Genomic DNA, 17,429 nt, shown 5'->3' on the forward strand with positions numbered 1-17,429 from the left:
ATTTAACAAAATTTCTAGCTGCCCTCGTACTCGGTGCAGTGGGAGGCAAAGCTGTAGCTTGCAGCCGGCCAAAAAGTTGGAGATGCGCCCGAACCACCCCCAGAGTCGAACACGGTGTTCTTCAGCTCGTGCTCCGTACCTCGTATTGTATCGACGCGGATGCGGGTTACGAAGAACGCGAAACTAGTAGTCTAGAAGCTGCTATTGAGTGCTGCCTACTCCGGACTGTGAACTCAACAGGTGTGCTGTGTGATTACTATCACGTCTGCCATGCTAGGGGCCAAGCTGTCTTTCGTCAGAGGGTTGAGGGAGGAACGATGACGCCGGCCGCGCTATGTCCCTGCAGTAGAAGGTGCCCACCAGAAACTAGTGTGCTGCCCGGGGATTTCCATTGGCGGAGCGGTGGTTGAGCGCCATGAGGCTGGCCTTGCTGGCTTCGCTCGAATGGGTCGCTTTGGGGTGTTGATGTTCCGAGCGGCGAAGCGGGAAAAACTTTCGGGCTGCTCTCAACAACGCTCCAACTTCGGCATCCAACACACAAGATTCGATAGTTGCATCAGACAGCCTTCAAGTTCCGTTGCTCCAGTGGCATCGCCTAACCTAGCCGCTCCTCATTAACTACGGAGCAATTCTACCGTCTCTCTTGCATTCACGCATTTACCATCGAACTTCTGTTGTCAGTGCAAGAGCTCTACTCTCCTTCACTCCCAGCACTGCTCAGTTCCAAGTGGCATTAGCTTGCTCACTTCAACACCACAATAGCGATATCTCCAACGAACAAGCACATCCTCATCGACCACAGCAACCATGTATTCCGGCGGTGCAACCGGTACTCACACTCCTCGATCCTCCCAGAACCTCCGACCTCTCATCCTTACACATGGCTCTCTCGAATACTCATTCCTGATACCGACCGGCCTGCATTTCCAAGCGTCACAGCTGAAAGATGCTTTCATCACCTCTCTCCCTGCACCCACAGACGAATTGGCTCAGGATGACGAGCCCTCATCAAACGCCGAACTGGTCGCCCGTTACATTGGCTTCATTGCCGCTGAAGTCGACGAGGACGAGGAGGCTGCTGGCTTTGTTGAGGTACTCAAGGTCGCTTTGAACGAATTCGAGCGAGCATTTATGCACGCCAACGACGTACATGCCTTGGCTGCAACCCTTCCCGGCATCACGGCGAAGAAGAACCTGGTGGTTCAATGCTACTACGCTGCTCGCGCAGCTGTGGCACGACCCATCAAGCCGCACGACTCGGCCCTGCTGAGGGCTGCAGATGACGAGGAAGCCAACATTTTCACCGTCTTCGGTGGCCAGGGCAACATTGAGGAGTATTTTGAAGAGCTGCGCGAGGTCTATACCACATATCCATCCTTTACGAAGGACTTGGTCGAATCCTCGGCCGAACTGCTACTCAACCTGGCTAGGAGCCCGAAAGCAGACAAATTTTACAGCAAGGGGCTCGACATTCTCAGCTGGTTGGCAGACAGAGAAACCCAGCCGGATACGGATTACCTGGTGTCTGCACCTGTGAGCTTGCCCTTGATCGGCCTCGTCCAGCTCGCTCATTACCAAGTTACCTGCAAAGTCCTAGGCAAGACCCCTGGCGAGGTCAACGAGCGCTTGAATGGCACCACCGGCCACTCACAGGGCGTCGTCACCGCCGCGGCTATTGCCACCGCCACGTCGTGGGAGAGCTTTGCAAAGGCGGCCAGAGAAGCCATCACCATGCTCTTCTGGATCGGTATGCGCAGCCAGCAGGCCTATCCTCGCACGAGCCTTGCCCCTTCGATCTTGCAGGATTCACTCGAGGCCGGGGAGGGCGCTCCGACGCCTATGCTCTCCGTCCGCGACTTGTCTAAGAAACAACTCCAAGAGCACATTGAAGCCACCAACGAGCACCTGCCCAAAGATCGGCACATTGCTATTTCTCTGGTCAACAGTGCTCGCAACTTCGTCATCACCGGCGCTCCAATCTCGCTACATGGTCTCAATCTGCGACTGCGCAAGGTGAAGGCTCCCACGGGCCTCGACCAGAATCGTATCCCCTTCACCGAGCGCAAAGTGCGCTTTGTGAATCGATTCCTTCCAATCACTGCTCCCTTCCACAGCCCTCTGTTGACTGAGGCCTACAAACTCATTCTCGAAGATCTCAGCGACATCAAGATTCCTGCCTCTCGCCTGTCCATTCCAGTTTACGACACCAATACCGGCGAGGATCTTCGCGCCCAGCAAGACAAAGACGTGGTTCCGGACCTCGTGCGCATGATCACTCAAGACCCTGTCTACTGGGAAACAGCCACCGTGTTCGAGGGCGCCACCCACATTATTGATTTTGGCCCAGGAGGTATCTCCGGGCTGGGTGTCCTTACCAACCGAAACAAAGATGGCACTGGCGTTCGGGTCATTTTGGCTGGCGCTATGGACGGTACCAATCCTGAGGTCGGATACAAGCCAGAGCTCTTTGACCGTGACGAAGAGCATGCCGTCAAGTATGCCACGAACTGGGTCAAGGAGCATGGCCCCAGACTTGTCAAGACCTCAGTGGGCCAGACGTATGTCGATACCAAGATGTCGCGCTTACTGGGAGTTCCGCCTCTGATGGTTGCTGGCATGACCCCCTGTACAGTGCCCTGGGATTTTGTCGCTGCGACCATGAACGCTGGCTATCACATCGAACTGGCAGGTGGTGGCTACTACAACGCGAAGCAGATGACCGAAGCGCTTAACAAGATTGAAAAGGCTATTCCACCTGGGCGAGGCATTACTGTCAACTTGATCTATGTCAATCCCCGTGCCATGGGCTGGCAGATTCCCCTGCTTGCTCAGCTACGTGCCGACGGCGTCCCGATCGAGGGGCTGACCATCGGCGCAGGCGTGCCGTCAATCGAAGTCGCCCAGGAATACATTGATACTCTCGGTATCAAGCACATCGCCTTCAAGCCGGGCTCCATGGATGCCATCCAATCAGTCATCAACATTGCAAAGGCGAATCCGAATTTCCCTGTAATTCTGCAGTGGACTGGTGGCCGCGGTGGCGGTCATCACTCTTTCGAAGACTTTCATCAACCAGTCATCCAAATGTACGGCCGTATCAGAAAATGTCAGAACATCATCCTCGTTGCAGGCAGTGGATTTGGCGGCTCAGATGATACATACCCGTATCTGACTGGTAACTGGTCTCGCAAGTTTGGCTATCCCCCAATGCCGTTCGACGGTGTGCTGTTTGGTAGCCGAATGATGACTGCGAAGGAGGCTCACACTTCTACCAATGCAAAGAAGGCCATTGCTGAAGCCGAAGGCGTCGATGACAGCGAGTGGGAAAAGACCTACAAGGGACCCACGGGTGGTGTCATCACTGTCCGATCTGAGATGGGCGAGCCGATTCACAAGCTCGCCACTCGAGGTGTCAAGTTTTGGGCCGAGATGGATCAGAAGATCTTCAGCCTGGACAAGAAGAAGCGGGTCGCAGAGCTTAAGAAGCAGCGCGAGTACATTATCAAGAAGCTGAACGATGACTTTCAGAAGGTCTGGTTTGGCAAGAACTCTGCAGGCGAAACAGTTGACCTCGAGGACATGACCTACGCCGAAGTCGTCCGACGGATGGTGGAGCTCATGTACGTCAAGCACCAATCTCGCTGGATTGAAGTCACTCTCCGCAACCTCACGGTCGACTTCATCCGACGTGTCGAGGAACGGTTCACCGTTGGCGCCGGCAAGCCATCTCTTATACAGAGCTATGCGGAACTCGAAGATCCGTTCCCAGTCGTGGACAAGGTTCTCGCCGCCTACCCCGCTGCAGAGACCCAGTTGATCAACGCACAAGATGTCCAACATTTCCTGCTGCTGTGCCAGCGTCGTGGGCAGAAGCCAGTGCCATTCGTGCCTTCCTTGGACGAGAATTTTGAGTTCTGGTTCAAGAAGGATTCCCTCTGGCAGTCCGAGGATCTGGATGCTGTTGTTGATCAAGATGTTGGCAGAACTTGTATCCTGCAGGGCCCTATGGCTGTGAAGTACTCGACCAAGATCGATGAGCCTATCAAAGACATTCTGGACGGTATCCATCAAGATCACATCAAGGGTCTCGTGCAAGATTTCTATGGTGGTCGTGAATCAGCCGTACCTGTCATCGAGTATTTTGGTGGGAAGATCATCAGCTCCCCAGAAAGTGTTGTCGAGCTTGACGGCGTCACCGTCATTCCGGACGGCTCTCGGACTACCTATCGGCTGTCATCATCACCATCTGCCATTCTCCCGGACACCGAGGCCTGGATCCAACTTCTTGCTGGAAAGAACTACTCATGGCGCCATGCGTTTTTTACAGCTGATGTCTTCGTCCAGGGTGCACGGTATCAGAACAATCCCATCAGGCGCATTCTAGCCCCCACTCGAGGCATGACTGTCGAAATTGCCCACCCCAAGGACCCATATAAGACGACCATTGTGGTTAAAGAGCCTAGCCAGTCCGGCAAGCTGGTCAAGACCCTTGATATCAGCCTGTCCGGCAAGGATGAGATCTTGATGAACATGTGGGAGGAGAGGACTGCCGAGGGAGACGCGGTTGCATTGCCCTTCCAATTTGTCTACCATCCGGAGACTGGCTATGCGCCAATCCATGAGGTCATGGATGGCCGCAACGATCGCATCAAAGAGTTCTACTACCGTATTTGGTTTGGCGAGAAGACGGTGCCCTTTGATACACCCACCACCAATGTCTTTGATGGTGGCAAAGCGACCATCGTCACTCAGGACGTTGCCGATTTCGTGCACGCCGTCGGTAACACAGGCGAAGCCTTCGTCGACCGGCCTGGCAAAGAAGTATTTGCTCCCATGGACTTCGCCATCGTTGTGGGATGGAAGGCGATCACTAAACCTATCTTCCCCCGAACAATTGATGGTGACCTGCTCAAGCTTGTTCATTTGTCCAATGGCTACCGCATGCTTCCGGGAGCGGAGCCTCTGAAAGTTGGCGACGAGCTTCACACCTCTGCCCGTATCAATGCAGTCCTCAACCAAGACTCTGGCAAGATGGTCGAGGTTTGCGGAACTATTACTCGCCGAGGGCAACCGGTGATGGAGGTGACGAGCCAGTTCCTTTACAGAGGCACGTACACGGACTTTGAGAATACCTTCCAGCGCAAACAGGAGACGCCCATGCAGGTCACGCTCGCAACTTCGAAAGACATTGCAGTGCTTCGTTCAAAGGAATGGTTTCATCTGGACGAGCCGGATATTGACCTGCTCGGACAGACTCTGACCTTCCGTCTCTCGACCTTGGTCCGCTTCAAGAACAAGACTGTTTTCTCAAACGTGGAGACTGTTGGCCAGGTCGAACTTGAATTGCCGACCAAGGAAATCATCCAGGTCGCATCGGTCGAATATGATGCCGGTGTCTCCCACGGGAACCCAGTCATTGATTACTTGGAGAGACACGGTCAAACCATCGACCAGCCCGTCAACTTCGAGAACGCCATTCCACTGAGCGGCAAGACCCCCTTGTCCTTGAAGGCTCCAGCTTCGAACGAGACGTATGCTCGTGTCTCTGGCGACTACAATCCTATCCACGTGTCCCGCATCTTTGCAAGCTATGCCAATCTGCCGGGCACCATCACGCACGGCATGTACTCCAGCGCGGCTGTCCGAAGCTTGGTTGAGACCTGGGCCGCAGAGAACAACATCGGCCGTGTCCGCAGCTACCACGTGTCGCTCGTTGGCATGGTTCTGCCCAATGACGACCTCGAAGTCAAGCTTGAACACGTCGGTATGGTTGCTGGTCGCAAGATCATCAAGATCGAGACCACCAACAAGGAGACGGGCGACAAAGTCCTGCTCGCTGAAGCGGAAGTCGAGCAGCCCGTCTCATCTTATGTCTTTACTGGCCAAGGCTCTCAGGAACAAGGCATGGGTATGGATCTCTACGGTCGGAGCGCTGTTGCCAAAGAGGTGTGGGATCGGGCCGACCGTCATTTCATGGACAACTATGGTCTGTCCATCATCAACATCGTCAAGAACAATCCCAAAGAGCTCACGATTCATTTTGGTGGACCTCGCGGAAAAGCCATTCGACAGAACTACATGGCCATGACCTTCGAGTCCATCAATGCTGACGGCACAGTCAAGTCCGAGAAGATCTTCAAAGAGATTACTGAGAACACCAACTCGTACACGTACCGTTCACCGACTGGTTTGCTGTCAGCCACTCAGTTCACGCAGCCGGCATTGACCCTGATGGAGAAGGCCGCGTTCGAAGACATGCGCTCCAAGGGCCTGGTCCAGCGCGACAGCAGCTTCGCTGGTCATTCTCTGGGAGAATACTCTGCTCTAGCTTCGATCGCTGAGGTCATGCCTATTGAGAGCTTGGTTTCAGTGGTGTTCTATCGTGGCTTGACCATGCAAGTGGCTGTCGAGCGCGATGAGCAAGGCCGAAGCAACTACTCGATGTGCGCGGTTAACCCTAGCCGTATCTCCAAGACCTTCAACGAGCAAGCCTTGCAGTATGTTGTGGAGAATATTGCGGAAACCACGGGCTGGCTGGTGGAGATCGTCAACTACAACGTCGCCAACATGCAATACGTGTGCGCTGGTGACTTGCGGGCTCTCGATTGCATGACCAATGTGCTCAATGTGCTCAAGATGCAAAAGATTGACATCCAGGCATTGATGCAACAGATGTCCCTGGACGATGTGAAAGCGCACCTGGTTGAGATCATTGGCGAATGCCGCAAGAAAACGGAGGCCAAGCCGCAACCGATCGAACTTGAGCGCGGTTTTGCTACCATTCCTCTCAAAGGCATCGACGTGCCTTTCCACAGCACCTTCTTGCGCTCTGGCGTCAAGCCGTTCCGCTCTTTCTTGTTGAAGAAGATCAACAAGACCAGCATCGATCCGGCCAAACTGGTCGGCAAATACATCCCGAATGTCACTGCCAAACCCTTTGAGATCTCGAAGGAGTACTTTGAGGAGGTATACCGTCTGACCAACTCGCCTCGCCTGGCGAAGATCCTGGAGGATTGGGAGTCGTACGAGAATGCCACCGATCCAGGCATCAGACGTCTATCTTCTACCGTGGCATAACATGGTATAAAGGGGACAAGAGGAGATGGTTTCACCGAGAAATCGTGTCAGCAAATTCTGGGCGTTATGGGATCTTGAGCTTAGCGTTGGCAATGGTTCCAGAAATTGGTAGCTTTAGATTTCACTTTCTTTTCATGTACAGATAGTGGCGGTGGCAGCACGTAGTGTCCATCTGCCTTGAGACATTGAAGCGGCAATTCGTTATCTCAGACCAAATCGCTTTTGTTCCTTTTGCCTGTCCGTCTCAGCACCGTTCTCAGTCACACTCGACTCGGTGTTCCGCTTCTTGAGGCCCGATGAAGCGGGATTCGAGACACGTTCCAGGTTTTTGTGTTGCAGGTAGAGCCTCGCTCGGCAAGCTTTTAAACTCACGCGATGTGACAAGTATCTTCCCGAGGCGTCTGGGATCTTTGACACTCGAACTGTTCACCAGGTCTCTTTCAACGTGTTCGGTGCGGCGTAGGCAGCAGTGGATAGGAATAGTGCTCTGGGGACCAGAACTCAAGGTGTTTGAGAGCAACAGTTCGTACAGTAGTCAGTGTGTGTGTCTAGCCAGTACATACTCCGTAATTCGCCTGGTCTCGCCTGGTGAGCCTTCCTCCCACCCCACCTATTCCCCCATGTCCACCCAGGATGCCTTCCTTCTTCCCGCTCAAAGCCTCCCAAAGGCCACAGTGCCTGGCGGCGGCTACCACAGTATCCGCCCTTTCGCGGACCGGGACTGAGCGAGCGAGAGCAGTGACTTCAATCAACTTCCCTCCCACCAAACATCTTCCTTCTCTTGCCCTGTTCCCCAAACCTCTACTTGCCATCGATGGCCACTAATGTACACTCCGGCTCGTCAAGCAACGTGCTCCACGCGGTTTCACTCGCCATGCAATCCATGCTACAGTACCTTTCTCGTGCCTCGAATTGGCTGTGTGCCACAGTCGCAATCACTGACGGTGCTGGTCCAGCACTCGTGGTGGCAACACCGCATCCACAAACGGTGAGGCTAATATGGCAGACGGTTGCGCCTGCGCTTCTTCAACCACGGTAGGATCGTCATCTTCGGTCTTTTGACAGGAGACATTGTGTAAGTCTGTTTCTTCTTCTGGTCCTCGCGTATGGGCTCGCTGTATCTCCTCCCAGTGCCTCACATCAGGTGTACAGACTCAGGCCACCACAGACGCGTGCAAGATGACTTGACCTACACCGATCGTCCCGTAGCCACGCTCTGCGTGGTCAAGCGGAGATGGACATCTCTACGCTCGTTCGAGCTGGTATGGCTCGGGCTGATGTATGGTTGCTCTGATTCTAATCAAGTCTACAGTGATCGCAGCTTTCGACGATGCCACTAGATCGGTTCGGCGCATTCGCGAACAACGAGCGAACAGCAAGGGCCAGCTATTGCCCGGAGACGCCGCCCAAAGTCTCCTAGCATCACTTGCGTTAGGGTCTATCATTGTTCGTGACCATTATGAGCACGACCTCAAGCGCTTCGGAGAACCATATGCATGTGGGGGATATACAAGCACGGGATCGAACGAAGGACGTCTTGATCACCCTACAGATGTCCTTGATAATAAATCTAAAGACCATCTACATGGATGAGATAGAGATGGACTTTCATATGCTACAGGCCACATCCGACGACTGTCGAGTGAACGCCAGGGTGTGTCTGGGCCAGTTGGCGCAGCGCTTGTCGGACTCGACGAAGGCAGAGGCGTCTTATCCTCAACAATCGGCAAATTCGTCGGGCTGTTCTGGCTTCATGCCTTCCCTGTCGCCCTCTCTGGGGTATTCGAGCAGCCGCAGCACTTACTCCTCAACAGCCTTCCAAGCTTTTCGGAGGCCCGACGCCATGACAGAACAGGTTGGAGAGCTGAATAGGGGACTGCCGTTTTTCAGCCCAACATTCGAGGAGCGCAAAATGCTCGACACTCGCAAAATGCCCATGAGCTCTGCCGCTTCGCAGGGACGGCATTTCCGTCCTCAATCCGCGGCTATGCATTGGCCTGCTGTCGAGATTCCGATGCTCGCACCTCGGTCAACCCCCACAGAATCGAAGAGAGCCATGATCGGAGCTTGTGTAGGAGGTCGTCCCAAACCCTGGCACTAGATGACAATATCCTGCTGATGTTCCCCCGACCTGGCGGACAACCCATCCCGACGCCTCCAACTCCTGGACACGAAACCGACCGGGAGCCGTACATGTCTCCAGGCCAAATAGCCAGATACATTCCTCTCCAGGCCTGTTCAAAGGCTTGACAGGTCATCGGGGCCGAAACCCGGGAGATCGATCCCGCCCAGATCGTTACGGTGATCGGGTGGTAAGAGGAGATGGTCGTCAATTTAGCAACAGCACGGTCTACGATCTGTACCTCCCAAGATCTCCAGGAAAGAAAACACCATCCATAACAGACCTCTCGGCCTCTCTGGTATGAGCTTCTACCGGCGGTGGGAGAAATGCAACTTCGAAAGGCCCGTGCGCCAAACTGTCAACACGTCCCGCGCTAAGAAGAAAAGGTGCAAGCCAGAAAAGATCTTCGATCCGAGAGGGCGCTTATCTGAAGCCGGCGGGGTCCCATATCGATGGGCCTTCCTCGCGCGGTGCCACGCCTCCCTGAAAGGCACCATCTCGCCGGACACGCCCAAGGACGGCAGCTTCGGCAGTTCAGATGCATCTTCTGCTGTGCCGAAGGGAGGAACCGTGGCTGGCTAGACATGTCCAACGCTGCAGGTGTCGCGGGAGGTCCAGTTACTGGGTCGAACCTGAGCATCAAGTCCGGATCTGGACGGGGAGCGAACACGGGCGCGAGAATAGCTGTCATCGCCGGCACGCAGGTGACTCCGATCTTTGGGGGCGTGGCGAGCTTCATACAGCATCTCCAGAGTGTGCATCGGTCATAGGATGGGTGGCCGAACGCGGAGATGGCTGGTTGGTAGGTTCCGCGTCGTGGTCGGGTGGGTGGCAGGACCGGACGAGGAGGGGTGGGAGGTTGATTTCGTGCCGGGTTGCGGTGGGCTGAGGTGGGCTGATGTGAGTTGAGCGTTGAGACAAAAGTACTGATTACAGGAGTATGCGAAGGTCTGATCTCTTGTGGTCATTCAGTGCATAGACAGCCGGATGCATGGAGAGAGGGAAGAAAGCATTCTTTCCAGTGTCTGGGACAAACTCAATCTCGACGAGCAAGGGGTGTTCGACTCAAACCTGCGCCTTTCCCGGACAATGTCTAATTATCGGGATCTTATACAGTATGTATGTAAACCATCTCACGAGTTCGGACTATACATACCCAGGCCGTAATCCGCATCCTCCATAGCCTCCACATGGAGTATTGTACAGGATTCCAATACCTACAGATAAGTAATCACTGTATCAGCTGAGAAGTAGGTGCATCGGCGCGCTTGACTGATTACCAACGAACTACAGTATCGACCGCTCTAGAGCTTGATTCTTGGTTACGTTGGGAGCTACGGGGGGACGGGAACGGTAATGGACATACTAGTAGGTGGAACTTGGAATGGACATGGATATGGATATGGACATGGATATGGATATGGACATGGATATGGATATGGATATGGACATGGATATGGATATGGACATGGATATGGATATGGACATGGAAATCCATCACTTTTCCATACCTAGGGACCGGTAGTTACGCCCAATCCTAGGAGTATAATGATTAGACAGGGACATGGAATTCATTAATTAATTACTTTCTATATCTAGGTAGGTAATTAGTAGTCACGTCCAGTTCTAGGAGTAGATAGAATAGACAAGGAAATGGAAATGGAAATGGAAATGGAAATGGGATGGGAAATGGGATGGGAAATGGGATGTCCTTTACTGGGTGTCGGAGGACTCTGAATACTAATTACTTGCAGTGCTTCCTCATTATTTATCGTCGTGTACAGTACGTTATGATGTCGAATAGGCTCTGAGCACCACTACCGAGAGGGCGCGCCTCAGCGAAAACCAAGATTCCCCGAGGCCGGGAAGGTACAATGCGGTGAGAGAGTGGACATGTGGGTACAGTAAGGTGTCTTTTATCTTTATCTCTGTCTGTCCCTTCTCCTTCTCCTTCTACTTTGTCTTTGTCTTCTTTTGTAAGCTCTTATCCACGTCCACCTTCACGATCTTTCCTCCTTCGCCTTCTACTTCTTCTTCTGCAAACTCTCATCCACCTCCACCTCGACGGTCTGCACATTCTCCACTGTCAGCTTCGGCCTCGCAAGGGGAACGACGACATTGTCCAACCGCCACTCCATCCCCGGGTACGAATCGCTCATGACAACAAGATCGACCTTGACTTGTTGTTGGCCCTCCCGGTAACTCGTAGGGTCCGCGGCAGCCGGGATCTTCAGCTTGACGGTCGCATTTCCAATCGCCCTGCTTTGGGTTCCTTGTTTTGTGGTCGACCAGTTCGCGCGCTTGAGGGCCAGAATATCGGCGCTGGGATTTCTTGGAGATGCAGACCCAGATCCAGACCCGCTGGGGAGCGCAATCACGAAGTAGCCTTCCGTCTGCGGCTTGGGGAACCTCGGCGCGTAGATCCGTGCCTCGTGGTCCAGTAGCCGGTTCGCTCTCTTCATGGTTAGTTGTAGATTGTCCGTATCTCCACTGGCTGTGAGGGCGATGTCCGGGAGTGCATTGACTGCTTTGCCGAAAGCGGCACGAGGACCCGGGGCTCTGATCCCTAGAAGGTGCATCAGGCCGTCAATGGTCTTGCCGCCGTGTCTACTGGCCAAGACGGCAGTCGTGACGAGATCCATCGGGACTTTGCCTTCAAGCTTGGTATCAGACACCTCGTGCACGCCCGGAAGGATGCTGAGTGGATAGTCCTCGGGCCATCTTGCCGACTTGAGGCATTGTAGAAGGCGGACCATTTGTGCCACAGCGTCGAGACGATTGAGTTCCGTCATGACGTCCACGCCGGCCTGGATGATACGGATGCCCTGGTCGAGCACGGAGATCTGGTCGCCGACGTAGTCTGAGATAGGGAGGTCGATGCGTGACATGAATGCCTGGATGAGGAGAAATGCTTTGACGTGCGGGTCCCACATGGGGAGGTTGTCCATCAAGCCGACCGTGTCCAGGGGAAGATTCTTGGCCAGCTCGGCGTTGATGAGGTCCTCGTTGTGTCGGACGGGGAGGTCATCGAATTCCGTGGCGAGACTGACCCACGCCAGCGCGTCCGCGAAGGTCGTGGACCTGGTCTTGCGTGCCTTGGACAAGAATTTCCGGATCGTCAAGTGGCTGAGGTAGTAGTAGGACATGATCTTGCCAAAGGGCGTGCTGTCGACGTCGCCGTTGTTGTGGACCGAGACACAGTCGCTTTCTGCCAGATCGTCCAGTGACTTGTCCACCATGGTGATCATGTAATCTGCGGCGGCTTGTCTCGCGCTGAGTTGGCCCTCCTGCTGCTCTTCCGACGAGATCTCCAGACCGTAGTAGGTGGGGTTCTTGTGCAAACGGCGGAAGAAGAACGTCCAGGTCAGGTAGTCCAGGGCATCTTGCTTGGTGGTGATGACTCCGGCGGAGACTTCGGCGCCCAGATGGTTGTCGAGGACCTTGTGTAAAGAGCTTTCCACAGGGAACCCCGTATGCAAAAAGTGCTTGTAAAAGGCCTTTTTGGCGTCCTGGGTGAAGATCCTGGCAATACCAGAGGTATCGAACTGTGGTCGGCCGGCTCGCCCGAGCATCTGAAGGACATCTGTCAAGTCCATGTCTTTGTACCCTTCAATCTTTGCGTCGAAGAACTGGGTGCCCTTGACGACGACGAGGTGGGCGGGTAGATTGACGCCCCATGCGAGCGTCGACGTGGCGACGAGGATTTGGATCTTGTTTGCTGCAAAGAGCTGTTCGGAGAGCGTTCGATCCGACTCGACGAGCCCGGCATGATGTAGTCCGATACCGAAACTCAAGGCTTCTTTCAGTGCGGCATCTTTGACCGCGGAAAGGGTGGCTTGGAGGTCATCTTCGCTGTCGAAATGTAAGAAGCGTCTCGGGTTCTCTTCCATGCCGCAAAAGTTGATCAGATCCTTGGCCGTCAGACGGGTCTGTCTTCTCGACGCCACGAAGACAATGACGGGCTTCTCTGGACTGTGAGTCTTGATGGCCAGGAATGTCGGACGGTTCATGCTTTGCATCAGCGGACAGAACCCTCTCTGCTCGGGAAACCCATCAATGTAGATCTCGAGGGGCACTGGACGCACACTGTGCCGGAAGTTGAATAGTCCCTGGTTGTTTCCGGGTTTGACACCAAGCCAATTGCCAAGGTCGGTGGCGTTGGCGCAAGCAGTAGACATCCCTAGGAGGCGAATCGAGCCACTTTCGGCTTGCGAAGCGATATAGTTCATCCGCGACACGATGATCTCGAGAATGGGACCACGATCTCCACCGAGCAAATGGATTTCGTCGATGATCACAAGCGACACCTGCCGGACGTAGGACCTTGTTTGCCATGATCTAGAAATACCATCCCACTTCTCGGGCGTGGTGATGATGATATCAGCGTCTCGGATCGTCCGTGTATCTGGAGTGTTGTCGCCAGTCAACTCGACGAGCTTCAAACCCATAGGACCGACCAGTCGCTTGCGCCAGTCTTGCACTCTTTCCCGGACAAGCGCTTTCATGGGCGCAATGTAGACGACTTTGCTGCCAGGCCGTTCGCGGAATGCCCACCACATGGCCAACTCCGCAGCGACCGTCTTGCCTGAGCCAGTGGGCGAGCCTAGAAGCACATTGTTTGAGGTGTGATAGAGTGTGTGAAAGATCTGGGTCTGCATCGGGTTGAAGAATTGGAACCGCTGACCGTAAAGCTCTTCTAATGCCGGGTTCTTCAGGGAGGAGATAGGCAGTGGTTGTAGGTCCAGAAGGTCGGTGTACACACTCTCCGTATCCGGTCGGATCAGATGTTGAAATGAGACAGGGTGTACCGTTTCGGCACCTAGCCAGCGATCTGATATGACTTTGATGTAGATCTGCGACGGCAGCGGATCGGCAAGCGGTATGGTAAAGTTCAGTTCGTGGTTGTCGTGCATCTTCCTACGACTGAGGATGAAGTATTCATGGTGGTAGATCTCCGACGTCTCCGAGTTCTCGACCCAGACCCAGTAAGGTTCAGAAGTCCCGTGGTGACGGTCATTCCAGATGAATTCGGGATAAAGAAACAGCCGCATGCGGAGCACATCGCGATTGAGCGGAGCGCACTCTGCCTCTACCGACATGGTTGGGAAGTTCTCAAGCAGTCTGCTAATCGTGGTCCCCATCTTCTGGTTCCTAACCAGGCTTCCGATCTCCGCTGGTTCCATTTCCCGGAGGCTCTCAATGTTCGACGAAGGGGCCTTCTCATCCAGGTTCTTCAAGACCGGAAGCGGTAGATCGAATTGATGAAAGGGATGCTGATACGGCCAGATTTGCTTCTCGATGGCTTTGCACATGGAAAGCAGAACCTCGCATTGATAGCCCCAGCCACGATTCAGGGCAACCATGAACAATGCTCGACAGATTCGAGCGGCGTTCTGGGCCACGTAGGCCGAATCGGACACAAGGGCAAAATCCTCCAACCTCGCTCGAGAAATGTATGATTGTAGCAGGATGTTGACTTTTGCGTGATTCTCGATGAGCTTTTGCTCTTTCTCATTGTCTTCCTTGGAGCCTGTCGTTACGGCTTTGCGCTCCTCGACTTCGCATGCTGTAGCCTCTATTTTCAAACGGTGCAGTTCTTGGGCCTCGTTCTCCCTAGACTGAATGTTGTCGAATTCACTGCTCATACTGATCATTTTGAGGACATCAGACTCGGTTGCTTGCGGACGCATCATAGTGTTGAAGATTTCAACGCTGCTGTGTAGCACGTAATACTGACTCGCTATGCGGCCGACGTCCTTCGCTCGAAGCTCTTCTGTCTTCTCGTTGAAAATGATCATTTGACTTCTATGCAGTGTCCTAGCGGCGTCAATTATAAGCTTGCGACGGCGTTGTCCCAGCTGGGGGTCATCCTGGTACTCATTCCAATCAATGCCATAGGCTTGCGGCTGCCGCCTCATTCGGACGAAGAGATAGGAGTAGCCCAGCCAGGTGACACCCTCCTGTACGGAAGTCACCGTGCCTAGGCTGATTTCAGCATTGAGATTGTCAACAAGCTTCTTCGAAAACTTTGACTCAATTGGCTGTTGTTGAGTGACAGCGGATAGGTAGTGCTGAATTTTGTCGTGAGTCGTGCAAATATAACCGATACCGCTGTCTTGAAATTGAGGTCGACCGGCACGACCAAAAATCTGCAGGACGTCAAGAATCCCTACGTCCACGAACTTGCCAACATCGGCGCTGTAGAGCTGCGTGCCTTTGATGATGACGGCAGCTGCAGGCAAGTTGACACCCCAAGCCAGCGTCGCTGTGCAGCAGAGCACTCTTATGGCACCTTCAGAGAAGATGCGCTCAACGAAATTTCTGTCCGATCTTGCCATCCCAGCATTGTGACATCCGAAGCCCTTTGGGACTATTTCTCGCAACTCTCGACCACGGGTTGTCTTCAAGTCTGCTAAAGCCTTGACAAACGCAGGGTTGTTAGGCTCGGGCAGGAAGAGATCCGGGCACCCATCGTCAATGGCCAACTGATTGAGCGTCCTAGCAGCCAAAACTGTATCTTTTCTGGAGTGGACAAACACCATGACTTGCTTGTCCTGCTGCAGAAGCCCTTTGATTTTCTCAAATGTCACCTGATCGAGATTCTCGCGGGACGTCTTGCTTCCAGGCTTGCCTTTGACACCGATGAAGTGCTGTTCGAGAGGTACCGGACGGAACGAGGCATCAAAGTAGAATAGACCAGTCATCCGATTGACCTTTAGAAAATCCGAAACATCAATGTAGTTCGGAAGGGTGGCCGACAAGCCTACGATCCGAATAAGCGATTGCGTACTTTCCACCTGTCGCTCGGTCCTGGCAACTAGAGACTCAATGACAGCACCGCGCTCGTCGTGTAGCATGTGGACTTCATCTATGATGAGAAGACGGACTTTTTGAACAAGTTCCGTATCGCCTGTGCTCTTCCGAGTTACGACGTCCCACTTTTCCGGGGTTGTCACGATGATCTGAGTGGCGGCAATCTCTCGTTTGGTCAGCTGCATATCGCCAGTATACTCCCGGACTTGGATGCCCAGCCAAGCCAGACGCTTGCCTAGTTTTTCTGTAACCTCTGCTGCAAGTGCTTTCATTGGAGCAACATAGACGATCTTGAAGTCGTCCGCCATCACGACGAAGTCCGTGGCAGTGGGTTCCTCGATCGGGTTAGGTACAGTGTTCTTCGAGATCGTGTGCAGGATGGTAAGCATGGCCGCATCCGTCTTACCAGCACCAGTGGGAGCACAGATCAGCATATTTTCGGAAGTGGTGTATGCCACAGGGTAGAGAAGGCTCTGCATGCGATTAAGGCTCTTGTACCCCTTGAAGGTACGCTGGCACAGGCCATCCATCTCAGAGATGTTGACCAGCTTCTGCCCTGCAGCGAGAGAACCGACTTTGGTGGCAGGAATGGAGTATTCTTCGTACTTTGGATGGTCACTGTGAGTGCTACCGAGGTGCAAAGCAAACTTCTTGCCCGATACATCCAGTCTGTTGCCAGCGGCGGCAGCGTCAGATTTGTACACATGGGGATAATGAGGCCCAGATCGGTCAAACGCAGGGGCAAGGGCGGCATGTTTATGTTCATAGTCCTGTCGCCTTAGGCTTGCTTCTCGCTCTTGACGGGTCTCGAGGCCGTGGAAGAGTCCATCTGTCTGGCGAGTTGAGGCTGCTGAGACTGTCAAAATCTCCTTGCGATGAGAAATGAGCTCAATAACAAAGTCCAAGTCATCATACCCAACGATGTCGGCAAGTGACATCTGCAGTTCATCGTCAGGACTGTCTGAGACCAGGAGAGCGGTAATTTGCTGCTCGAGATCGGAGGCATCCATGCCAGATCTCGACCGAGCAAAGGCAGCACATCTTGATCGCAGCCACGCCTTGTCAAAGACGCCGTCAGTGACCAGATCTGAAGTTGTAAGGCCGTTCCTGGAGTCGTCAAAGAAATCGCTAGGAGGGGTATCGTCCGCAGCGCTCTCCACGTCCCAAATATCGTCGTCGGGGTCCTCACTCAGATCTTCGTCGAGGTCCAGATCCGCACCGTACATCTGTGAGGCGTCATTCAGAGGTGGCAACTTCAAGTTGGCGATTGCCTGTCTCATGGCCCTCATTTGAGCAAGCCATTGTGTCTCGGATTGAAAAGTTGTTTCACCCATATTGAGGTCAGCTCCAGGCAGAGAAGAAGCCTTCTGGCGAAGACGCTCTTGTGACCTGGAAATTGGGTCTGCCTGTGCCAGAC

The 17,429-nt window shown here is 53.8% G+C and overlaps 3 protein-coding genes across 3 annotated transcripts; 2 read left to right on the plus strand and 1 right to left on the minus strand.

Moving 5' to 3' along the window:
• Positions 1 to 807: 807 nt before the first annotated feature.
• A1O7_05918 (uncharacterized protein) lies at positions 808 to 7,077 on the plus strand (the record flags this gene model as incomplete). Its single annotated transcript, XM_007759925.1, has 1 exon — positions 808 to 7,077. The coding sequence occupies one exon, from the start codon at positions 808 to 810 to the stop codon at positions 7,075 to 7,077; it is 6,270 nt and encodes a 2,089-aa protein (XP_007758115.1).
• Positions 7,078 to 8,361: 1,284 nt separating this feature from the next.
• A1O7_05919 (uncharacterized protein) lies at positions 8,362 to 9,228 on the plus strand (the record flags this gene model as incomplete). The annotated part of the gene is made up of 2 exons (XM_007759926.1): positions 8,362 to 9,047; positions 9,086 to 9,228. Coding segments are annotated over exons 1-2 (654 nt in total), but the record flags the coding sequence as incomplete, so codon positions are not given.
• A 1,995-nt stretch (positions 9,229 to 11,223) lies between these two features.
• Positions 11,224 to 17,346, minus strand: A1O7_05920 (uncharacterized protein; the record flags this gene model as incomplete). Its single annotated transcript, XM_007759927.1, has 1 exon — positions 11,224 to 17,346. The coding sequence occupies one exon, from the start codon at positions 17,344 to 17,346 to the stop codon at positions 11,224 to 11,226; it is 6,123 nt and encodes a 2,040-aa protein (XP_007758117.1).
• Positions 17,347 to 17,429: the final 83 nt, after the last annotated feature.

The sequence above is a fragment of the Cladophialophora yegresii genome (genome assembly GCF_000585515.1).
Source record: "Cladophialophora yegresii CBS 114405 chromosome Unknown aczIN-supercont1.4, whole genome shotgun sequence".
NCBI lineage: Eukaryota > Fungi > Ascomycota > Eurotiomycetes > Chaetothyriales > Herpotrichiellaceae > Cladophialophora > Cladophialophora yegresii.